Here is a 25,645-nt window from a genome sequence, read left to right on the forward strand (position 1 = left end):
ATTGGCATGCCATGGAACAATACCAAAAAATCTCAGCCTCATCATAGCCGTCGTATGTAGCTCAGTGGTAGAGGGCGTGCTTTGCATGTATGAGGCCCTGCGTTCAATCCCTGACATCTTAACTGTAAGTCTCTTTGGTTAAAAAGCGACTGCCAAATGACTATAATGCAAAAGCCTGATGTGCTTACTGTGTTTGTTGATTCCTTCAGCGTATATAACACTTATTCCGGACCGCCGTCGATCGGGATGGCCTCTGAATGCTTGTCGGAATTGTGCTTGTTACCTGCATGGCTAACTTTTAAGGCCAGAGGCAAAAAGGATAATCACTTGCGTCAGACACCCATCATCTTGACTAATGCAGTGGTGTCGGGATTTGTGATGAAGATGCAAAAGTGAAACGGGGGAGAAGAGCAAACACCATCGTCCAAGGTTTGGCAGAACAGGAAACATAGCAGACACTTGGCAAGAATGGGGGGGGGGCAGAGATTAAACATCTAGAATTGCGAACGGTGAGAATTTAATCTTTGACGTAGCGCAACATGGCTCGGTTTCCTTGCGGCATATTAGTGATTGTAAGCCTAACATTTCCTCTCTTTCAAACGTGCACTTGTAGTGCATGCTGCCTTGTTGTTTCCAGCGCTTCAAAAATAACTTCAAAGGGAAACTGCCAGTCCAGTAAATAATTGAAACACACTGTAACGTGTTTGAGCAAGTTATATCACAGCTTGGGGGGAAAGGGATTTTTCTGTGTGTGTGTGTGTGTGTGTGTGTGTGTGTGTGTGTGTGTGTGTGTGTGTGTGTGTGTGTGTGTGTGTGTGTGTGTGTGTGTGTGTGTGTGTGTGTGTGTGTGTGTGTGTGTGTGTGTGTGTGTGTGTGTGTGTGTGTGTGTGTGTGTGTGTGTGTGTGTGCGCATGCGTTCGTATGAGAGAAGCTCTTGAGTTTTGTGATACAGTTTTAATTGTTTATTAGCAAGACGTTCAGTCTTCCCTGATGCTCGAAAACAAGTGCCAAATTTGTTATCGTAAATGCTCGGGAATCTTATTCCGTAATAAAAGGCCAGGCCGCTATGAAGCCTGCAGTTATCTGAAGTTGAGTATGAAAACAGTAGAGAGCAAAGTGTGTTTCTGTTTCTTCCCTGCTGGCATGAACTAAATAGACTTGTGTTCATGTACTCGAGGGTTTTGAACACTTGTTATGCAAACCGTCATCGTTTGAAGTCCAATCTCGAACCTTGTCGCTTAATCAACTGACTTTGATTGACACAACATTGGCCCTTTAACATTTGACACATCACCTTTTTTATGTTGAGATTATGCTGAAAGGTCACATGACAGCTTTGCAGAGCACGGCCGCGGTTCAGGATTATCATCGGGACAACATCTTTAGAAAATCAATGTTTAATCAGACACAGAACTGCAGATCTGCCTTCTTGCCGAGAGACTTGGACCTTAAAGTGACTTTTAACTATAAATAATTTGTTGTCTGTCTTCTCTCAGTGATATATGAGAGGCACAATCAAGAGCTTAAGTCCATCAGGTAAAAACATGTTAAATACATTATTTTCCTGTGGCCTCACAGATCCAAGTGCACCAGGCGTTAAAAAAGGGGCGGTGGTTGAATCCCATGGAAGCAGCATATGGCAGCTACATCCTTGCTGGGCGTCCTGTTAAGTCTGTTTCAGAACCCGCTGCCAGTATCCTCAACCTTTTTGATCGCGCACGACCTCTTTCCTCTCAGGCTCCGTGTTAAATACTGCACTGACTTACAGAGTTTGCTCCTCTCCCTCGATGAGCTTCCAAACCTGACGCCTCAGCGTCAAAACTCTGTCTGAACTCCATCACATCCAAAAAGCAGCTCTCGTGCTTTCATATCCCCGTGTTTCAACCCCCTCGACTGACACGCGCACTCACTCATTCAATTACTCGCTCACCCTCTGCGCAGCTCCCAACCGGTAGCTATCCCGGACTGTCACTTTGTATTTTTAAGATATCTAGAATTCTGAGGGTCGCTTCCCCCCAAACACACACTTACACACACACACACACACACACACAACTTTGATTTTACGTGCATAGCCAGGTTTTTGAGATTTTAGATTGCTGATTTGAGTCGCTCTTGTGGTGGCGAATATTGGAACTCGTGCACTGACTATGTTGATAGCAGTTTCTCCTGGAAGTTTGATGCAAACAGAAACAAATTGTCACTGACGAAACGGCTTAAAGTTAAGCCCTCGTTTACCCCCCCACCCCCCTTGATGTTTTCGGTTGTACGTTTTAATCGTGTAACTACAGATTCTCAAGTAATGAGAATCTAAGATTGCTTATGGTCAGTAATATAGTTGGTCTATTTCTGCTTTGCTTTATGTGTGGGGTTACTTAAGACATTCCTCTGCAATGTCTATCATTTTTTAGTGCTTTTTCTTTCTCAGTGCCTTGAAAGGTGGCTATAAATAAAAAGCACCTTCTGCTCCCTACCTGAGATAGCTCTTTTTTTACTGTATCTCTCTCCCCTCCTGGGAGTCGTACAGCGTATATAAAACCACAAAGCGCTTTTGTTTTGTTTTTTTTTCTAAATATCAGCTTAAGTTGAGGATGAAACTATATTGTTTTATGTCCTTTTTGGAGAGCGTGACCGGGACCTTGTGATCTTTCAGATCCAATTCAGCTTCGAATGCTAGCTCTTCCTGTCCGCCGGGATCGTCAGCATGCATGCCGAACATATTGAGGATGCCTCAAAAAATGTTGAATGTTTTTCTTTGCGGTCAATCATCTTATTTCCAAATGTTTGAAATTATGTCAGTGAAAGTGACAGCCGCAGCGTCGATCGCAGCGGATCGCCCATCTCACCTACTCGATAGCCCTTCCGCCCGGGTCGTCTTGTCACTCGCACGTCATTCGTTGCTAGCCCTCCACCTGCATCCCCTTCCTTGCTCCACCCGTCTTTCTTTCTTCTCCTCCAAAGGCCTTTCTGAGATGACCCCAAAAGATGAACGTGTGGTTTTGGGGGCGGAACCCCGCCGTTCTCCCCCCGCTGCCGCCTGCCGCTGCCACTTGGCTCGCCTTTGATTTGATACCAGCCTAAGTGTGAATAAATTCCTGTCACAGCCCATTAAGGAGGCCTTGGAGAGATCTGGCCTATTATTAATTCTCCACAGCTCCTCTCTGTCTCTCCTGTCTTATGGTTGCTATCGCTCCCTCTCCCCTCACTCCTATGCAGCCTTGCCCTCTTCTCTCCCTCCCTGTATGCCGTCTTGCCTTTTTAATACCCTGTTAATCACAGCGTCTATCAGACTCATTCAAATGAGGAAAGGCAGAAATAAAGGGAGCAGCGTGTCTGTAATTCCAAATGGCCGCCGTCCAAAGTTCGGCTCTGTCTCTTTGTCTCCACAGCTGCATGGCCAAGGTGAGGGTTTAGGCTTTGTGTGGCACTCCGGTGGCCCGGGTGTTCACTTTTATCTGTGAAGCCGTGCGGAGACCTGCCGTGGCCTAATGAGACAAGGGGAGGTGGCCATAGGCCTGCTGTGGATGTTTTCCATCTCCCACTTTAACCCGATTCCGTCGAATTCCCTTTTCTGTCCTTTCTTCGCCTCCCCTCTCCGATGTTAGACCCTCCCGCCGTGCTCTCCATCCTTGTTAGCACTCGCTGTCTTTCCTTCATCCCTCCATTCCTGGCTTCCTGTCCTCCGCCACCACGTCCCGGCTCCAGAATTAGTAGGCAGAGTGCGGCCGTACCTTTTCCCTATTAGCAGCCTCGCACGCGGCCCATTAGAGGCTCTCTGTACGCCCAGGGATTTTTAATTGTTCTGTGAGGGTCGCGGGGGATCAGGGGGCGGTGGAGGGTGGGGGGGCACAGAGCTCATGCTGAAGAGGAAGAGGTTTTTCTTCTCGAGGGCATTTGGATTTCCAAGTATTTTGTTTCATTTCATGTCAAGCGCAACCCCAATTATTTCTGCCTTGTGTTTTTCCATTCAAGGGCTATGTAGGCAATAAGGGGTGTCAAGAGTTTTTTGCTATCTTTGCTAAACCAGTATAGTAGTCAGGACCTTTCTGTGTGGAAGCGAATCATGCTTTTTGGTTGTTTTTTTTTTTTTTTTTGTGCGCATGCCTGGCCATGGTCCGTGCACATTTACTTTGTGATCATTCCAAATGTGCACTGATTCCCATTAACCTTCAAATAGGCAAATAGGCTTGTACTTTACGTTTGAAGGAACTTTTTTGGGGGAATCCACTGGGGCACAGGAGTGACGTAGCAGCTTTCCCTCCCTGGTTTCAAATTCACGTTCTAACTAAAAACTACAAGAATGCTTGTTTTGTATTTGTTTTGTGAGTGCAAGCTTCTTTTTGCAATTGAGCAGAAATAATTGATTCAAGAATATTCTAAACAATACGACCACATAAAACCTCTTTGGTAGTAGCTGTCTAAAGTGTGTGTACAAGGTCAGTATATGGGGTTTTTCACCAGTAACTTGATCTCTTATTTATTTTCAATAACTTTCTCTTCAGTTAAATACATCATATTCCCTCTCTGTGCAAGAAAACACCATTTTATGAAAGTCAAACTTTTTTATTCCATGACAATACATTTTAATGGGAAAATTTCCGTCCGAAATGCATCAGATAACCCGGACATAACGACAGACATAACCCAAACTCCCCAGCTTTATTTTCACGTTTGTTTCAATGAAGGGAAAGTTTCCTTGGGCCTTCTGATGACATGTCTGACGGAAACTTTAATGATAAGAAAAGAAACGAGTGTTTGTTTCAGCCACTAGACTGAATGTACGCCTCACATGGGCATCTCAGGTTGATTGTTGTTCTCTCTCTCTCTCACACATGCACGCACACACACACATGCACAGAGGCATATCCGCCTCACTTTTGGGCTGTCAGACTGTTACAGCAGGACGTCATCAATAACAGGTTCAGTCCGTAGGAATCGCTCTCTGTTCAGCGAGCACCACAGAAAACATGTCAAACAAATAACAAAAGTACAAAGATAATAAAAACCTCTCTGCAGTCTTAGCTCTGCAGCTGGCGCCCCAGACCGATGCACCAATCAGCTTCTCTAGCTTCCAGAAGGGAAAAGAATCCCCCCAAAAATCCTCGTTCGATTCTTGCTGCTTAGCTTGACCATTCGGTGCAGATTCTACAAGTTCTCCTCATCCCCGCCTGGCTCTCTCATGGTTCTCCGTCCTCTGCTCTCAGACCAAAAACAGCAGCCAGGTTCGTTGAAGACGAAGACAGAGTACCTGAAGGTGTGAATGAGAGAGTGCATCCAATGCTTGGACGCCTCTGTATGTGGTCCTCTGAGTAATCCAGGCGCAACCCAACCTCCTGCTCATTGCCAGCAGGGATTGGCCCATCTCCCCCTCGTATGCCTCTGTGCAGGATAAGTGATTTAGATGCTGAAGGACCTCGGCCTCTATCTTTCCATGTATAAATACTTTTCCTGGACTCGACATTTCCATGTTTTCCACAACATTTCTCTTTCTGGGGTGTTTGATGATGTCATATGTCTGATACTAAGTCTCGTGTCTCTCAAATGAAGGGGAATATAGCTTGTCACATCCCCTTATTTATGTCGTCAGGCCCTCCTGGTTGGCTCTGGATGTGCTGACAAGAAAACGTCTTGATTAGATGCAAGTAAACACTTGAACCTGGCACCTCGAGAACCTGCTTGCGGCACTATGTGAAAATGTGAAGTACATTCTATGAGATTATCAAAAGATTATGTGCATCAGCACATTACATCGGTACAAGTATCTGGCTGCTAATTCAAACCCTCTTTGGGAAACCAGAACAATTAATTAGTTTTTATTGCTCTGGTCAGTGGCTTTTTGGAACCGGTTTTGATTTTTTTTTTCCTTTTTAATATTCCCAAAAACTGCCTGCTTGTCTGCCTGCCTCTTCTTGCTTTAATTTTTATAACCATACAGGTAATAAGTAAAGGCAATATTACTTTGGAGAGTTGCCATTTGGGAGCTGAAATGAAGAGTGTGCAAGGCTTAGAATTTATTTTATTACATTTTTTTGGCCTCCTCTCACTTGGTTTGTGGGTTGTGCTTTTTTTATTTATAACGGTGGGCACAAACGCAGTTGCAGAGTCACACTGTCGACAACCAGAAGAACCGTATTGGAACGGAGAGAACGGTCCAAGTCAGATTACTATACCCTTTCTTTCCCTTTTAACCGTTGGCAATTAGTTTGCATTTCAAATTCAAGCCCCCCCACATTAGCTGAGCTGAGGTCTTCCATCCCTGGCCAGCAGTCGCACAGATTGACGGAAAGCGGAGGAAGAGCAGGCCGTGTGAGCAGATCTCGCCGCGTCACTCAGCACGGCTGGAGCATCTTGATGCGTTGGGAATAACTACACTCCTTGTAAATACATTCAGAAGATTTTGAAAGCCAGGCTGTTGTGATTGAACTTTCATTCTGCTTATCGTTCCCCTAGTGGCTGCGGCTAATCTGCTGCTGTGTACAAATTAACCCGTGTGCTCCTCTGAACTACATATGAACTAACTTGGAAATGTGCTCTTACACAACACTGCACACGCCGGCCCTTCGACGGAAAAAAAAGGACAAAGACAAATGAAAACGGTGGCCTAAGTTGACATTTTCTTGGTCTGACATCTTACTTAAGGCCCACCTGGTAAACATGGCTACGTCCTTTGTGCTTTGCTCTAAGGTGCAATTTTTCTGAAGTCGCCTGCATGGCTGCCCATCATCGGGTTTAAAGCAACAGTGCTCTAACCTTCTCGCCCCTCATTTATTATCGCCGAGAACCAAATCACTCAGGCAAGCCTGATCGATGGATCCACCTGGCAGAGACTCGAGTGCATGGGGGAGACTGCGGGGGCGCCTAGTCTCAGATACCGTTAAAAGGCATTGATCGCAGCCATTCTGCTGCGGTCAGCTGACATTGCGAGCCCTACCGACCTAGTCCGGAGGACGGATTGGAAAAGCCCTGTTGGGTAGGTGTAGGCAAGGAACGCAGTGTAGCTATTGTATTTCTGCTGCTCCTGAAGGAGCAAGCTTTTATCTTCCTTCAAAATACCCTTTAAAGGGTTGGATTCCCTGGGGAAATCCCAAACACTGAGCGCACAGGCACTTAAACCTTCCCATTGAGAAAAAGGCTAGAACTTTATGAAGTCAATTAAGGCTTCTTAACTCATGTAGGGCAAACTGAAGCTGTTTTTGGCCTGGCTCCCTTCAGGTATACTGTCAGACCGTCGACCAGGACCCACTTAGTGCCACGGCATTCCCAGGGTGAGCCACAGAGCTGTAAGCAGCTTACACACCCTTCAAAAAAGTTTCTTCAAATGGGTAACTTGTTTTCCCTCAAGTTACATCTCGCTCTATGTAGTCTGGTGGTGTCCACTATTAAAATCACAAGGCTTACGTGTGGAATTCCCAGCAAGAAATCAAGTAATCTTACATGACACCGGGGTGCGACAAGACAGTCCAATTGAGGCTTGGGTCAGTAAGTTATCAATGTAGATATTTGATGCCAGATACTTTGCTAGACGCGTTGATGTATTTGAAACATTTGTGCAGTGTTCTTCTATGCATCAGAAACCACAACATAGCGTGGTTGAAATGTTTCACGAAGGATCTGATATTTATTGTTCAGTATGTTATGGTCTGTAGATCAGGATCCAGACAGGAGAACATGGTGAGAACCCGGGCAGGCACAGTGAGCATGTAGAAACTCCACACTGCATGTCCCTCAAACCAGAAACCAGAAACTGACCCTTTTTTGGCCAGAGTACTGGCTGCTGCGACCCTTTCCCACACACGTCAGACCAGAAGTTTCTAACTCAGTTTCCAGTGTGGACCTCAGGAAGGAAAAGAGCAACACGCGTCATCGACGACTTTCGAAAATCGTTCGTAAACTCTTGCAATCCTAGAATGCCCGATGAGGTCAACCTTGTGTCCAAAGTTGAAGGGGACCTGGGCCTCAACAGGCAGGACCCGAGTTCAGATCCTACGATGCGTAGTGTTCTTTTTGGTGGGTACAGATTCCACTGACTCCTTGAAGAACACCATATTCCTTTTTTTCTTTGATGGTGAGACAGGAAACGGGATTCTGCTGCTGTGTTTGGAGGAGACACCCACCGCAGCCACCACCATTGTTCCCGCTCTTTGGACTCAAGTGCCACCTTTTGTCTCAGAGCCTTTGTCAGGGTGCCTCGTAGTTCCTGTCACCGACTTATTGTGTGTTGTGATGACAGACTGTGACTGTTACACTGGCAAGGTCTTTATTCTAGTGATTTTCAAACTAAGGCTTTCAGACAGCTGCTGAACACAATCCCTCATGTTCCTCCCAACCAGGCGCTCAATCATGTTTCCATTGTGTTTCCCGTCAGATGTCTGCTTAATTGAATGTACAAGACAAGTGGTGTCAGAACACACAACACAGCACAATTTGGATTCATTTTAAAAGTTTTGCCTGTCATGGTTCTCTATGCTGTTTCCTTGGGTTCCACCTCATCAGCTGATTTGGTCCACCTGGACGCACAGCTGCCGCCCACGGCAGGCAATCAGCGCTGACTTAAAGCTTCAGCTGAAGTCCCACCAGTTGCCAGGTCATTTCTTTCCCTTCCAAGTGGACAGGTTCCCTTGCTTCCGTTGGAGACCTCCTGGAACCAGCCCTGTCTGTCTCGGCCCTCTCTCGTCGGACTTTAGGGGCCCCTTGCTCTCTTGCCTTTCTTACCGGTACTGATGGGACGATGATACCTCAAGGAGTGTATTGACACACTAGACAAGCTGTGTCGCCACTGTATTGATACTGTGTTGGTCACCCAATAGTGACCCCTGCAGTAGTTATAAAATCATTGCAGGTAAAGAAATTCCTTGTTTGTGTCAATGCTAAACTGAGTTGGTATGTAAAATATAGCACATTTGAGTTACAAATCAGTTACAATTTTTAACTAATGTACACATTTTTTTTAACTGTTACATCATATGAAATAAAAGACAAAAAAGTGATTAGTTTATGAATTTTTATTGAGGAACACAAGTTTTTGGAGTGTCTTTGCTCCAAGGCGATTTCTCCTCTTAGACACCAGCTCCCCAGCCTTAGAGATAGCCTTTACGAGATAAAATGAATAAAGCAACCGTAAGGCTCTTTAACTGACTATCATATGTATCACAGATCATTCACTTAATAAACTGATAAAGTGAGTGCAATTTGCCACCGTAAAAAATTGTATATAACAGTAAATAATGCTCAAAGGAGAAAAAGATTTACCCTGCTTGGTGTCACCACATCAAAATTATTCCACACTGGGGAAAGCTTTTTCGAACGATCCATAATTACGCAAAACTCCATCCAACGAACCCACGACATGTTGATACAGTTTGTTTCCGTATAAACACACTTTGGCGCGGCACATCCAAACGATACAGTTCCTGTATCGGTCACGTGATTCTTTCTTAAAGGAATACACGCACCGATTATGGGCTTTCACTCTGGAGCTCTCGGCACAGTGCTGTCGCACCAGTGTCGCTCGTCCCATCACTACTTGCCTGTGTCAGATTCCAGGGCTTCACATTTCTTCTGCTACCATGAACCTGCTGCCGGAGCCTCGGCGAAGTCATTGGACTCTCTCTTTTAGTATTTTGACTGGGGGCCTATGCCACCCTTTACAAAGCCTGTGCGTGTCAAATGTACCTGCTTGAGTTTGAATAAATAAGAGAATGTCGTGGCCTCCAACAGCATCAGCTTTTAATATATGGTCACTTGAGTTGTTTGCGCTGTGTCTACATCCTGGTAAAATTCTTGTCAACCAGACCTAATGATTTGTGTCTCGATGTAGCTAGTGACCTTATCGCTCATGGCACGGTGGTTGGCGCTTCCGCCTTACAGCCCAAAGGACTGTGGTTCAATTCCGACAGGGGAGCTCTCTGTGTTCGCCTGTCCCCTGTATGTAAGGGTTTCCTGTGGTTTCCTCCCACGGTCCAAGAACATGTGGCCGATTAATTGGGAAGGATGCCTAGATGTGTGAACGAGAGCGAGTGGTTTCCTGTCGCTATCTGTGACGGCCCTGCCATTCGCTGGCGACCGGTGCCGGGTGTACCCCGCCTCTTGCCCGATGGCGGCCGTGATAAGCTACGGCATCCCCCACGACCTGAAGTCGGATAAGCGGTAGATAACGGACGGATGATATTTACATCGATTTTAGACATCTTCTCTCCCTAATCCCGTCTCCTCAGTCACAGACACTTACACTTGTAATTCCCGTCCAGGACCCCGGGAGTCAAAGCTATGCTTTGACTGTTCTGTGACAGCAGGGATTAGCGGAGGAATCTCCATGTCATCCTCCTCTCCTCCGCTGACTGGGGGGGAGGGTTGTAAAGTTTAGTCTGTGTAATTTCTTCCCAGCTGTTATCTGCGAGCTGCTCCTCAAAAAACAAAACCCCGCTTCTTAATGTTTTGAAATCATCGTGGTCGCTGCTTTTATTTTACAGACGAAAACGACTGTACAAAACGGATGGTTACAACTTTACATGCACGTTATTGAGACGCTCCCTGATGGTGAGTGTGTGCAGCTGATCTGCTTGGCGGCTCCATGGCAATATAATTACTGTAGGATTTCTATAATGTTTAATTACTCTGAAATGGAAAACACCCAGAACGGCTTAAAATCTTGAACAATGGCACCAAATTAATATGCCAATGCCCATTATGAAGCTGGAAAAGACACGGGATGCCATGATGTTTTATGGCCTCATTTGACAAATCCCGAGTGGTTGCCTGATTGTGAGGTTTCTCTGCGCAGTTGCTTCCGTTGCGTGCTGAGAGTTGACGCAGGGAAATGGATCGGGAATCTTCAGTCTATGTACGAGTGATTTAGAGTCCTCAGGCTTTGTAGGCCAGAGATGTTTAACATCACAATGATGGGGCAGTCTGCGATCAGCCTGTAGCCCAGTGCATGATGAAGGAAAAATGCAAAGGGTCTAGAAGGGGAGAATTTCAAACGCTAACTCATCTGTCCAGGAAGGAAAAATTTTGTTTTTCTTTTGACTTAGCTGTTAGACAGTGACGGAGCGCCGGTCGATAAGTTGTTCATCTTATCGATGGTCAGGAACGTGCCAAAAATTCAGTCTATCATCTTTGAACATTTATGAATGATTTATAAAGGAACAAGACCGACACCTCCAGACCCCATATTTTTGGCTGAACGGGTTTGTGGATTGTCAACTTTACAGAACACAATGAATGAACGTCTGCTGACCAAATCGCTTCGGCTATAAACCTAACATCCGACCTGACGATTAAAAACGAGGCTGAACCAGACGTGAACTCATCTCCTCTCGCTGCTCATATTCAGCTCTTTCTGCAGACGCGCTGGATGTGTGAGGGAGATAAATTGGCCCGCAAAGTCAGGTCCTCTGACATCTTCATCACGCTGAGCTCAGCCGGAAAAGGATTACTCGCGACTCCCCCTCTTTTGGCAAAATGCTCAACATCTTGAGGTGTGGAGCCTGCCGATGCTACGTCCGACAAAGAACCCACGTGGGGGCATGTTCATTTTACTCCTGCCATTTGTAGTTTTTGAGCATGCTGTGTTTTTCTGTTTTTGTTTTTTTTTTTTGTGAGAATGCTTCACCATTGTGAGTCACTCTGTTTTTGTTCGGTTTGATAGGAGGAAAAAAAACGAATGTGGCCGTGAGGACATTTCACCCCTAATTCTAAAGGCTTCTTTGGCTTTCTCGGATGGGAGGGGAAATCTCTTTGTGGCAGCTGGACTTGAATTTCTTCCCTCGAAAAGATTTCGACAAGAATTAACTATGACCTGGATGACTGATATGTTGCTATGACAATTTGTGTCATAAAATACACAAAATACGGTAAATGTATGCCTAAATAGTGGTTTTAACCATTCTAATGATGCATTTTTGTAATATTTTGCCGGGATACTTGTAGTCCAACTCCCTCCAACTCATCTGTTCACGTCTGACAAGCTACAGCTTCTTCGTGCCCACTTTACCCATTTTTTTTAATTTTTTTTATTCACACCAAACCTACATCAAATCCACTCATGGTTCCAACAAGTGAGCACAAATATTTCAAATGACACAGATTCTGGACCCCCCCTTATTTTACTCTCATGACCCCATCTAGTCACGTGACATTTACACAGGTGGCAAGAGACCATGGTCACCTGCGACGTGCGCCTTAAGCGCCACTCTGTAAAACAAGCCTTCCTGAAGACGACATAGACAACATAGGGGGCAAAGCATTCATATTCTGCATAGCTTGAATAATAATCAGGGACTACCAGATGAGTTGTAGTCCGCAATCAGGAAACAGGTGTGGCTTTTGACTTTTGACACCAAGCACCTATGTCATATATGGGTTTCCATGGCACCGTCAAAAGACCCTGCTTCGGAGTACCGGCGAAAGTGGTTCAAGGGACCGAGGCCCTTGCTGTCCAAATGCAAGAACAGATGGCCTAGTTCCTGAAACAATTCTACAATGTGAAAGCGACTGACAGAGGGCAGGATTATTAGTTTGGGTTCCTTCCCTGCAGAATATGTTGAAATACAAGGCATTTGTTTTTCTTCCTTTTGACGAATTCTTGAATTGCTGAATTGTTGCTAGCAGCTGCTGGGGTAGTCCTGTGTCTGGTTATTGTGCAAAAAAAAAAAAAAAAAACACTGCAGCACATCTCTTTAACTGTGCTTCAGGAGCCTGTCTCTATTAAAACTAACCCCATGGATACGGAGCCACGTGACGCTCCTTGACAGAGGACGGATCCGCCTCGGTCCCGGCAGCACAGGGCCAGCGAGGGCCAGCGAGCTCTGCAGTGAAAACGTAAATGATTTGATTGTGGGGTGTTCTAATCAGATTGGAGGACGGAATAAACAAGAAAAGTAATCATAGAGAGAGTAAATCAGAGAATTCTTGGAGGGCAAAGGAGGTTTGTTTGTTTTTTAGGAGGGTTGATATGCTGGAAATTATCTGCGCTGCAACGAGAAAACCTCAATAACTCTGCTGGGCCTCGGCTAGCATTCGTAGAGAGTAGTTAGAAGAATGTTCAGCCGGAGCCCAAAAACCAAGTACATCTGTTTTCATCAAGTGGAATTTTTGCTTCTTGTCATGCCTTCTATGAAAGAATTATACAGGATTTCTCCTCCCCACACCCAGAAGGGACGATGAAGAAGAATCGCATATATGAGACCACGCGAAAAAAAACAAACAAGATATGCATTATGTAGCAGGAGGGAACGGCTTGATTCTAGGGCTGCATTTAAATGTGGCACCCAGCGTCAGACTCTGGAGCCTTTTTTGTGTCTGGATAAATACATCCATCCATTATCTTACCGCTTACCCTGCACTCAGCTGGGATCGGCCCTGCCATCGGGCGAGGGGCAGGGTTCACCTTTCAATGGTCACCAGTTCATCGCAAGACCACGTAGAAAGTCATGCAACCAGTCACCCATTCACACATCTGAGCAATTTAGAGTCTCCAAAGAACTTCCAGCCTGTTTTTGGACTTCCTTTCTTTTTCCTGCACGTTTCCTGGAAGAAACCCAAGCAGAAACAGCGAGAGCATGCAAACTCCACACAAAGAGGCCCTCAGTTTGTATCGAACCGTAAACACTCTTGCCACATGTGCAGTTTAGCGGCGCAATGGTTACAACTTCTGCCTCATAGCAGAAGGCTCCTGGTTTGACTCTGACCTTGTTCTGTTTGTTCTCTAATGTCCTCCTGCCTGGGTTCTCTCCAGGTTCTTTGTCTTCCTCCCATTGAAGACTCTTAAATTGTCCGGAGGTGTGAATGAGAGTGCAGATGATCGGATGTCTTTTCACGTGGTTCTGTGATTGACGGGTGCCAGATCCGGGTTAAACCCCGCCTCTCACCTCAGTGTCAGCCCGGATTGGCGACAATCAATCCTGAATAAATATAATAAAACCCTGTGCTCCTGGCCTCCATGTTGTGCTGCATCACACCAGGCTAGTTCTTACCGAGCCACGCGGAGCCATGTTTCTCCATTAGACTTTCACTTTCTACACTGAATAATATATATTCTTCTTCGATTTTAACGAATTGACTGTTTTTTTTACAAATGTTTATCAAAGGTGTGACAGATGAGTTTGTTCAACAAGGTCATTAATAGGAAATGTTTCCCCGAGGTTCTCTGAATAATGGCTGTGTTGATCGTGGCCCAGTTGTTCATATATCAAGATGAGCCAGTGAGCTGCTTTTATTAGGATCCAGGTTTAAATGAAATTCATGTCGCTCAAAGACGAGAAGACGACTCGCGGAAAAGAGTATCTACGGCGTCCCAGGGGCTTAAAGCAACAGCTCACTCCATTTGGATCCTGATCTACAAGATGACGCTTAAAAATCAAGAGGCCGAATTTTCCTTTTCAAATCTCAACACACAAAGCCTCCTTTTACTGCCTGCACAAAAAAAAAATTCAGTGTTGAATTTCGTGTTCAGAATGACTTTGGGCGAAATGACAAAGGCTGAGGGTTTCGTCTCATTAATACGGAGTAAATGACTGAGATGAGTTATTTCAAGACTGGCTCATCAGCGTAATGAGGCGTAATACACACACACACACACACACACACACACACACACACACACATACACACAGACTCAGAAATAAAGTGAAAGTCAATGGGAGCAACAGATAGTAGAAGATACAGGAGAGAGGGAGGGTTCTCCTGAGAGCGATTGGAGAACCTCCAAATGTTCCACTCTGGAATATCTTCAAGGACAATCAGCCAAACATTTGATATTAAGAGAGCAGCGTGAAATCAATCCAATCGCTCCAGGTGTTATCGGCGCCGCCAAAAATGTCTGCCAATTAGTCACGGCTGAAGGAGTGTTTCAGAGACAGAGAGGGAAGTATGATTTAATCTTAATAGATTTCACTGCACCACAGATACTGTACTCCCCCCCCCCCCCCCCCCCACACACACACACACACACACACTCACACACTCACAGTAAAAAAAGGAGCTGAGTAAGTAGCCATGATGTGCTGTCGTTGCTAAATTGAGCCGAAGCTCCGAATGCAGATGTTCTGAACTGCAGCTGGTTCTCTTCCAGCACTTTGTTCCTCTGGGTATTGTTGCTGAAACAGGATCTTTCATGTATTTTTTGGTCATTCCAGTTTCATTTATTTCAACTTTTTAGATGATTTTTGGGGAAAACCCTCTTTCATTCATCCATTTTTTTTTTTATTTTCCCACTGATTTATCTTGGGTTTGGCGGGGGGCGCCTGCAGCCTTAGCGGAGAGACCCAGACTTCCCTCATCCCACTTTGTCCTGGTTTTCCAGAGATGTTTCTAGTCCGGCTGAGAGACACAGTAACTCCAGCGTGTTCTGGCTCTTCTCCGGGACCAAGAAAACACCGGGTCACAGGCTGTTCCATCCAGGAGGCATCCTGACCAGATGGCCAAGCCACCTCATCTGGTTCCTCAGTGGCTCCGGTCTGAGCACCTTTCTCTAAGGGAGAGCCCTGACACCCGGTGAAGGAAACACATCTTTGCCGTCTGTATCTGTGATTTCGTTCTTTCGGTCACTATTCGTAGCTCGTGTTCATGGGTGAAGGTGGGAAATCAAGAACCCTGCATCAGCCCATCGTGGTGAAGGAGCTGAGATTTCATCACTGCCGATGGTGCACCAATCCGCCTGTCGATCTCCCGATCTGTTCTTTCTTAACGGGTAATCACGACCTCAGAGACACTGGAAGCGTTCCACTTTGGGCAGGATCACATCCCGACCCGGAGGGGGCACTCCACCTTCTCTCAGCAGATGAATATGGACTTAGATGTGGAGATGCTGATTCTCACCCGTCTTCCATTCAGCCGGAAAACCGCTGCGGTCAGACCGGGAGATCACGCCCGGACGATGGCAACAGGACCACATTATCTGCTAAAAGCAGAGAGCTGATCCTGAGGCCACCAAACCAGATCTCCTCAGCGCCCCGGCTGCACTGAGAAACTGTCCATATATGTTATGAACAGAATCGGTGACAAATTATTTTCTTTCGTTTAGGCAGATGGTGTTCATTTTTTCTAATAAAATCTACTCTTTGATTATTATTTTTTTGAACCTTTTTTTTTTATTTATTTTTTTATTATTTACAAGATTACTGTTCTTCTCAAGATCTTGCAAATTCGAGGCAATCTATTTCAGTATCGTAGATATTTTCTACTGATTTTTGGGCAGCACGAGGACCCGGTTGGATTCCGACAGGGGACCTTTCTGTTTGAAGTCTCCATGTTCTCCCTGTGTCTCCGCAGGGTTCCTCAGGGTTCCTCAGGGTTCCTAAAGGCTTCGGTCCAAAAAAATGCTTCAGGTTCATTGGAAAAATTGCCCAGTGAGTGAATGTTGTCTTGTCTGTATACGTGGCCCTGCCTTGGACCGGCGACCAGTCCTGAGTGAACCCGCCTGAGAAGGATTATCGGTAGACAATGGATGGATCACTTTTAAACGTTTAGCAAGTTGTTTTGTGAGGTTCATTCTTTTGGAGTCTTCATTTTGTTCCTGCTGTTGAGGAGATTTTAGATCCAGCATGTCTTTAATTTGTCTCTGTTTTCTGTTGCCAACAAACAACACCAAAGACTGCCATTATGTCTGTGTAAAACACCTTTATAAAGTCAGGCTTCATGAATGGCACCTCCCCAGGAGCAGGTACGAGGCCACGTCTGCATAGCTCTGCTTCTGAGACGTAAACATTGACTCATAATTACATGTTTTCCTTAGAAAATTCACCCAGTTTTGGGTGGATTTTGCTCGGCCGAAGGCAAACCCTGGCTTTGTTGGGGCCTATTTTCAGCCACTGATGAATACACAAATGGTACACCAGTGTATCTACGTGGTATATATGCAGTCTTCTCACAGGAGCCCCCTTCGGGCGTTTCGTGTTCTTCCTCTACACCTGCCAGTTGGTGTAAATCATACGCCATGCTGGCAAAGTGAGGCATGCGCCGTTGCAATTAGTGGCCTTCCACAGTTTCTTTAATGACTCCTTGTTGTTGAAATGTTTGTCCTTCATCCGTTCTTTTTCATCCTAAAATATTTATGTTGGTTAATGTTTTTGTCTGCCTTTCCACCCCCCCTCCTTTTTTTTCTTCCACAGAAACTGAAGCAGAAAAACCAACAGCTGAAGCAAATCATGGATCAACTCCGCAACCTCATCTGGGAGATTAACTCCATGCTGGCGGTCAGGAGCTAAACCAAATGCAGTAATGGAGCCTTATGTATACACACACACACACAAACACAGGAGAAGAGAGCTAATTGGACATATGATGACCTGAAGGTACAGTTTACAAGAGCTTTGGCCTCATCATCATGCTTCCTGATGTTCATGATGATGATGATGAAGAAGATGATAAATTGGTGAGCAGCCTGGCCATTGTCGATTGGCCGTTACTCCGAAGACAAGGTGCGTCTGGGTGACATAAGAGATGGAGGCCATCCCATGATCTCTAAAACCTCCATTGTGCTTGATCTATTTATAGGCTCTGGCTCAGTGTAGAGTTTATACCCTTAGACACAGATTTATTTCATAGGTTTAGATTAGTCCAAAAATTAAAGAAAAATAAATTCTTGGCCCAGAAGAACTTTGAATAAAATGCATATTGTGACATGTTCTTCAATGACCTTCCTCTGCTGTTTTAATTTTAAAAATATGTAATAAATAATATATTTTTTCATCATGATGAGGATTTAAAGGAATAATCGTCAACAACTTGCTGTTGCTTTGACATTCAAAGCTGTTTCAAACTGTAAAGCTAAAAGAAGTGACTAAGCTAACAATTAACTTTAGCGGATCGACCAATCATGTTTAAGAGGCCGGTTGCTTTTTCCCTTTGCGCATTTAAGGTTTTGGAAATAAAGGCGTCTATGACCTCATTCTTGATATTTCACTGCTTATCCCTGTTGTGTATGTGTGTGTGTGTGTGTGTGTGTGTGTGTGTGTGTGTGTGTGTGTGTGTGTGTGTGTGTGTGTGTGGGGCGGGGGGGGGGGGGGGGTGAACCCACTGCTACCACACATGGAAAGGAGGAATGGAGGGATGACCAGGAGGATCCAGTGCTTCCATCGGAAGCCAGGGTCGGCCCAAACGGTCCAGCTGGCTCATTAGTTAGTACTAGTACATTTTTTTATGTAAAGTTTCCAATCCCTCCCCCATCCCTAATCTTGAACCTGATATTAGTTGCTCTTCCAGTCCTTGTGGCAGCTCCCTTCAGGGCTCGCCACAGCAGTGCTCTTCCTTCATCTCACCCTATTCTGTGTTTGTTCTTCTCTCTCAACAACTAGCATCCTGTCCTCTGTCTTAACTTCATACATCTCTTCAGTCGTCCTCAACACATCCTACCTGGCAGTAACAAACCTCAGCATCCTTCTACATCGATCTTCACTGTCCCTCCTCTGTATATGTCCAAACCATCTAAGTCGAGGTTCTCTGACTTTCTCTTCAAAACACCTAACGCACTGTCTCTCTGCGTTAGGTATCCGTCCTCGTCACTCTCAGAGGGAACCCTGACAATTTCATCTCTGCCACCTCAATCCCTGCCTCCTTGGCACTGTATATACCTGACCTTTTATTTATTGCACGACATCCCTGACACTTTTCTACAGCCATTTCAGCCTGCTTGAACAATTTTCTTCACCTGATTTCCACACTCTCCATTACTCTGACTGTTGCCCTGAAGTACATAAAATGCTCCATGTTCACTTTACCTTCACTTATGTCTGTTAATCCGTGGTCCACAACGGTCACCTCTTCTGCTCTTCATTCTCTCTCATTTCCTCATTCATCAGCTTGTCAAAGTACTCTTTCCAACTTCCCACCACTCATCTAGCATCTGTCAATATATGCATCCTTAATCACCAGAACCTGCAGTACATCCTTTCCATCTCTATCTCCCTGTTTTGCTAATCTGTATGAAGCATGCTCTCCCTCCTTACTTTCCAACATAGGGTACAAGCCTTCATGCTCCCTTTGTTTTGCCTTTGCTACCTCTACTTTCACCCAGCACCGGATCCCTACCTTCCTCTAACCTTGTCTGTTCCCTTCAGTCCCCTCAGTGTCTCACTTCTTTGCCTACGTCTTTGCCTCTACTTTCTTTCCAGATGACACACCATGTCCTCTCCTATTTGTCTCCCTGATCACATCAGCTATAGTTGTCCAGTCATATGGAAGCTCTCCCTGACCACCCAGAGCCTTCCTCAACTCCTCCCTGAAAACCATACAACACCCCTCCTTTTCAGCTTCCACCACTTTGTCCTCTGCTCTGCCTTTGTCCTCTCAATTTTCCTTGTCACCAGAGTCATCCTGCAAACCACCATCCTATGCTGCCTGGCTACTGTCTCACCTAGCACATTGCAGTCACTGATCTCCCTCATATTAGATCATCTTTACAAGATGTAGTCTACTTGCACACGCCTATCTTACTGGTATGAGTCACCCTATGTTTCTGCCTGTTCTGGAAAAAGGGATTCACTACAGCTCTTTTCATCCTGTTTGCAAAATCTACCACCATCTGTCCCTCTGCGTTTCTATCCTGGATCCCAAACCTGCCCATCAATTCATCATCACCTCAATTGCCTGCACCAACATGTCCACTGAAGTCTGCACCAGTTGTCACTCTCTCACCTCTGGGGATATTTTGCATCACTTCATCTGAGTCACTCCAAAGTTTTCCTTACCTTCTAACTCACGTTAGTCCATCTGATGCTCTTTTTACCTTCAAACCAATTCCAAAAAAACTCCTCCTTCAAGATAAGTCCTACTCCATTTCTCTTCCTGTCAATACCATGATAGTACAACTTAAATCCTTCTCCTAAGCTTCTAGCCTTGCTACCCTTCCACCTGCTCTCCTGGACACACAGTATCTCCACATTCCTTCTCCGCATCATGTCAACCAACTCTCTAGCTTTCCCTGTTATTGTCCCCAAGATTCAAATTTCCTACTCGAAGTCCTCGCTTCTTGGCCTTTGTTTTCTCTTGCTGCTTCTGAACACGCCTTCCTCCTTTCAATCTTCGGCCCAAAGTAGCCCACTTTCCACTGGGTGCCCTGTAGGTTACCAGCACCGATGGTGGCCATCTTTCACCCGGGTCTCAACTGATCTGGTATGGAAATCACATGTTCCTTTCACAAATTTGGTTTGGGTCTAGTTTTATGGTGGAGACCCTTCCTGTTGCACCCTTTGCGTTTGTCCGGGCGTGGGACCAGCTCAAAGAGCACATGCGCCTTCTTCAGGTTGCATTACCTGACATTAGTTGCACAAACACCCGAAAGTCTGAGAACATCTGCGCCCTTGGTCGCGCAGACGACTGGCACAGTTGGTTCACAGATGTGCGTGAGAAGATGCTTCTACTACCGGCTGACTCAATCATTCAGAGCACAGCAGAGATCGCATACGGACACTTTATGAGGCTGCTGCCGCCATCAGACGCCCCCCGTAGGGCAGATTGAAGCATTTAAAGACATTATTACCAGAGAAAAAAAATGAAGAGGCTCAATAAATGTTTTCTGAGGGACTAACAAATCTCCACCGCCCTGCAGTTTAATAAACTGTAGAGCTGGTTCTTAGATCAGTGCGCAGTTGAAGGACATGGTAGTCAGGCCAAGAACCAACCAACCAACAAACAAACAAGTAATCAGAAACATTATCTCAGAAAGCAAAAGTAGATTAACATGAGGTTTTACAAAAAAAGACTCTGAAAAAAATTGGAAACAATTTTGTTTTTGAATCAGAAAGAAATAAACACTGTCCCACGAAAGTAGAATAAATTACAACAAGAAAAGTGATGACGATAATGATTGTGATGAGAATAATGATAAATGAATGAGAAGAAATGTAGACTGTTTAAAAAAATGATAATGAATTCTCTTTCTTTCAAGAACGTACCCTTCTTGAACCTAAAATCAAATGAAAAAATAAATGAATGTATAAGCTGAAAACCGTTCACTTTTCTCTTTCAGTCTTCAGTTTTATTATTCAATTGCAAAACTAATCTTCAAATCTCCAAAGTAATGATTCTTCACTATATATCCTCTCCATCAATAAAAAAAAGAATAAGATAAGATAAGACAAACTTTATTTATTCTTTTATCAGCAGTGTAACAGTTATAATATCAATAAATATGAATATAGATTAAAAAAGAGACAATTAGAAGATAGCAAAAGACATCCACAAATAAATAGACAGCAGGGAGACCAACACCAACAACAAGGAAAAGGACAACAGAATGGAAATGATCGCCACCACCAGGACCCAGAAGGCTTTGGGTGGTGGTCCTTGGATTATTTTTCACCTGTCTTACTATCCGCCTTGATCTCTCACGATAGACACGTGAGGAAATTTGCGCCATGGTATTGGTTTAACCCATGAGCCTGCACTAGAAAGGAAATGGCATTCCATGGCAAGAGTCTCACGTAGCCTGGTGAGATAGCCAAAAGAGATAGTGGACATGAAAGCCGTTGGCTAGGTTTGATCAGCCTATTGCTCAGCACTGAGAAGGGAGAATAACCAATGCCAGGTTCCTCTTTAGCTTCACGGTATACACGGCTCAGAGGATCCCCGACTTTCTCTGAGCCTGGCTGACTAAGTGGGCTTTTTAAATGATAAAATTCTTCTTATTAGAGAGAAAATTAACCAACTTCTGCCCCAAACTGCTACCGACACATTTATCTAGTCTCATTGGAATTTCAAATGTGCCTATCTTAAGTTTGTCTCTCCCATTAAACTTGAGCAACTCTCTACATTAATCGTTTCCTCTTGACTGACTACATGTCTTTTACAGCCTTGCACAAAGGCTGAAAGAAGTTTGTCCTTTTGTCAGCTTGTCAGAACGGATGACTTGATTATATCTAGGATAGTAGTGCTATTGCGAGACCCATTCTAATCTCCCGTTCCTCTTTAAGATTCTTGTTGAGCAAGATCGCAAATCCATTATGTAACTTACTGCATACCAATACACTACGGAGAGGATCATGGCACTGAGACAGCGTCGGTCAAAGTAACAAATGACCTTCATCAGATAAGGAACTTGTGTCTGTACTGGTCATTTTAGATCTTAGCGCTGGATTTGATACCATTTACCAGGGGTCTCAAGCTCAATATACCTGGCGGCCGCTGGAGGCTGAGTCTGGGTGAGGCTGGGCCACATCAGGTTTTCCAACAGGAAAGCTTTGTTAAAAAATTTCAGATTTCTCAAACCTTTTATTTTTATTTTTAACACAAAATAAGATGAAAAAATAAATAAACAAATGAAGAATGTATAAGAAAAAAATCGATCAATTAGAAATAAATAATAATAATAATAATGATTTACTATTATTATATTTCTCTCACATCTGTAATATAATGAAAATCAGGCATTTTCTATCTAGTCATGAAAAAAGTTTGTGCTTTTGGATTATTGTATTGCTCTGTTGTTGGGGTGTCCTAACAGCTTAGAGATACTCCAGCCTAGTCAGAATGCTGCTGCATGTGTTGTAAGGAGAACTTGTCGGAGGGCTCGTAGCTCTCGAGTATTGGCTTCTTTGCAATGGCTCCCTGTATAATATAGATTACAATTAAAATCCTTATCTCCCCCTACGGAGCCCTAAATGGCCAGGCACCTTTATAACTCAATGAACTCCCACAACCCTACTGCCCGGTCATATCAGTACGCTCCCAGGACTCTAGGCTACCTGTGGATCCTGTACTCTGTAAAAGTAGAAAGGGGGGCACAGCATTCAGTTACCAAGCTTATCTTCTGTTGAACTGTCTTCCAGTGTTCTTTTGATAAAGCTTAAAGTTAGGGCTAGGCTAGCTAGCCCTTGTTTCTGTCTGCTAAGGGATATCCCATGATGCATCTCTTTCATTACTGCTACTCTTTCTTCTATTCGAGACAGAAGGCCACCCACAATAAGCTTGGCTGTAGATTGAGTTCAATATATGTGTGTGCGTGTGTGCGTGTGTGTGTGCGTGTGTGCGTGTGTGTGTAAGAGCATCATACAAAAATAAAAAGGAGCAAATAGAAAAATAATTTCAAAGAAGAATGAAATAAGCAAAATGTTACCACCCTCCCTTGATTAATAAAATATGTATGTTTTAAACAAATAAATCTGTAAATGAGAAACAAACTACTGTCCTCTCTTGAAAACAGCATACTAAAAAGAACTACTAATTATTTATATAACAAATCAATGAATGTATTTTTTGATCATAAACAAAAACAGTATTAAATCTACCTCCTGAAATAGAAATATTCATCTTGATGTGAGGTGAACTGTAAATACATAATATTTTGCAATATTGATATCCTTGGAGAGTTTTATCATCAAACCATCTCAAATTATAATTATTATAATTATTTATATTTTTATTTATTTAAATATGGCCATTATCATTATTACTATTATTATTGTTATCCGTCTACCGATATATTCTCTATCCCTCCTCTGTCCATGACCCAACCATCTCAGTCTGGCTTCTCTGACCTTCTCTCCAAAACATCTAACATGTGCTGTTCCTCTGATGGACTCATTCCTGATCCTCTCCATCCTGGTCACTCCCAAAGAGAACCTCAACATCTTCATCTCTGCAATCTCTAGTTCTGCCTCCTGTCTTTTCGTCATTGTAACAGTCTCTAGTTTATACAGCATCGCTGGTCTCACCACTGTCTTGTACACCTTTCCTTTCCTTCTGGCTAGTAGTCTTCTATCTCTTGGTAACCCTGACACTTTTCTCCACCCATTCCAACCTGCTTGGACCCGTCTCTTCACCTCTTTTCCACACTCTCCGTCGCTCTGGACTTTTGACCCCAAGTACTTGAAATCTTCCAGCTTCTTGATCTCCACTCCCTGTAGCCTCACCGCACCACCCGAGTTCCTCCAATGTTCCATCACAATGTCATCCGCAAACATCACGGCCCATGGAGATTCCTGTCTCACATCATCTATCAGCCTGTCCATCACATTGCGAACAAGAAGGGGCTCAGAGCTGATCCCTGATGGAGTCGCACTTCCACCTTGAACTTCTCTGTTACACCTACAGCACACCTTACCAATGTCTCACAGCGAGCATACATGTCCCGCACCAGCCTAACATACTTCTCTGCCACTCCAGATTTCCTCATACAATACCTCTCTTGCTCCTCTCCTGGCCCCCTGTCATATGCTTTTTCTAGGTCTACAAAAACACAATGCAGCCTTATTCTTAAAAATAGGCACCATCACACTTGGTCTCCATTCTTCAGGCATCGTCTCACTCTCTAAGATCCTGTTGAATAATCGAGTCACAAAATCTACCGCTGCCTCTCCTACACACTTCCACACCTCCTCAGGTATTTCATCAGGACCCACTGCCTTTCCACTCTTCATCTTCTTTAATGCCTTCCCCACTTCACTTTTACTAATCTGTGCTACTTTGTGGTCTACAATAGTCACCTCTTCTACCCTTGCCCCTCTTTCATTTTCCACATTCATTAGCTCTTCTAAGCACTCTTTCCATCGTACCATCACTCTTCTCGCATCTGTCATTCCATTTCCCTATCAATCCTTAATCACCCGGACCTGTTGTTCATCCTTTCCATCTTTATCTCTTTGTTTTGCCAACCTGTATAGATAATTCTCTCCATCCTTACTATCCAACCGAGCATACAGGTCATCGTACGCCCTTTGTTTTGCCTTTGCTACCTCTATTTTTGTATCTCTCTGTACCCCTGTATCCCACTTCTTCTTTGCTAATCTCTTTCTCTGTATATACTCCTACACTTCCTCATTCCCCCACCAAGTCTCCTTATCTACTTTCCTTCCAGATGACATACCAAGTACTCTTCTGCCTGTCTCCCTGATAACAGTAGCTGTTGTTGTCCAATCATCTGGAAGCTCACCCTGACCACCTAGAGCCTTTCTCAAGTCCTCCCTGAAAACCATACAACACTCCTCCCTGTTCAGCTTCCACCACTTTGACCTCTGCTCTGCCTCTGTCCTCTTCATCTTCCTTGTCACCAAAGTCATCCTACAAACCACCATCCTATGCTGTCTGGCTCCACTCTCACCTACAACTACTTTGCAGTCACTGATCTCTTTCAGGTTACCTCATCTATCAAGATGTACTGCTCCGACCTGCGTGCTCCGACCTACGCTCCTTTAAGTTACCCTATGTTCCTGTCTTTTTTGGAAGACGGTGTTCACTGCAGCCATTTCCATCCTCTTGCCAAACCTACAACCATCTGTCCATCTGTGTTTCTATCGTATATACCAAATCTGCCCATCACTTCTTCATCCCCTCTATTGCCCTCACCAACATGTCCATTGAAGTCTGCACCAATGACCACTCTCTCATTTCTGGGAATATTCTGCATTACTTCATCTAGCTCATTCCAGAACTTCTCCTCAAACTCACATCCCACCTGCGGGGCATAGCCACTAACAACATTGAGCATCACACCTTCAATTTCCAGTTTCAGACTCATAAGTCTATCTGACATTCTTTTCACCTCTAGGACGTTCCTTACAAACTCCTCCTTCAAGATAACTTCTACTCCATTTCTCTTCTTGTCAGTACCATAATAGTACAACTCAAAACTGCTCCTAAGCCTCTAGCCTTACTACCTTTCCACCTGGTCTCCTGGACACACAGTATATCCACCTCCCTTCTCTGCATCATG

At 44.5% G+C, this 25,645-nt stretch overlaps 1 protein-coding gene across 4 annotated transcripts in view; it reads left to right on the forward strand.

Annotated features, from left to right (window-relative positions):
* med30 (mediator complex subunit 30) overlaps positions 1-25,645 on the forward strand; it is a 43,787-nt gene that overhangs the window by 13,902 nt on the left and 4,240 nt on the right. For 3 of the 4 annotated variants that reach the window (XR_015109166.1, XM_086178282.1, XM_086178284.1), the window contains one exon: positions 17,109-17,884. Coding sequence is in view for 3 of the 4 variants with exons in the window: in XM_086178282.1 (XP_086034408.1) it covers positions 17,109-17,204 (96 nt within the window). In the remaining variant the exon portion in view is untranslated. Of the gene's footprint in view, positions 1-17,108; positions 17,885-25,645 lie in introns of those variants that run through there. The other variant, XM_086178283.1, reaches the window with a different exon arrangement.

Source organism: Fistularia commersonii, chromosome 30, assembly GCF_037954325.1.
Source record: "Fistularia commersonii isolate RoL2024-O1a breed Wild chromosome 30, RoL_Fcom_v1.0, whole genome shotgun sequence".
NCBI classification, from domain to species: domain Eukaryota; kingdom Metazoa; phylum Chordata; class Actinopteri; order Syngnathiformes; family Fistulariidae; genus Fistularia; species Fistularia commersonii.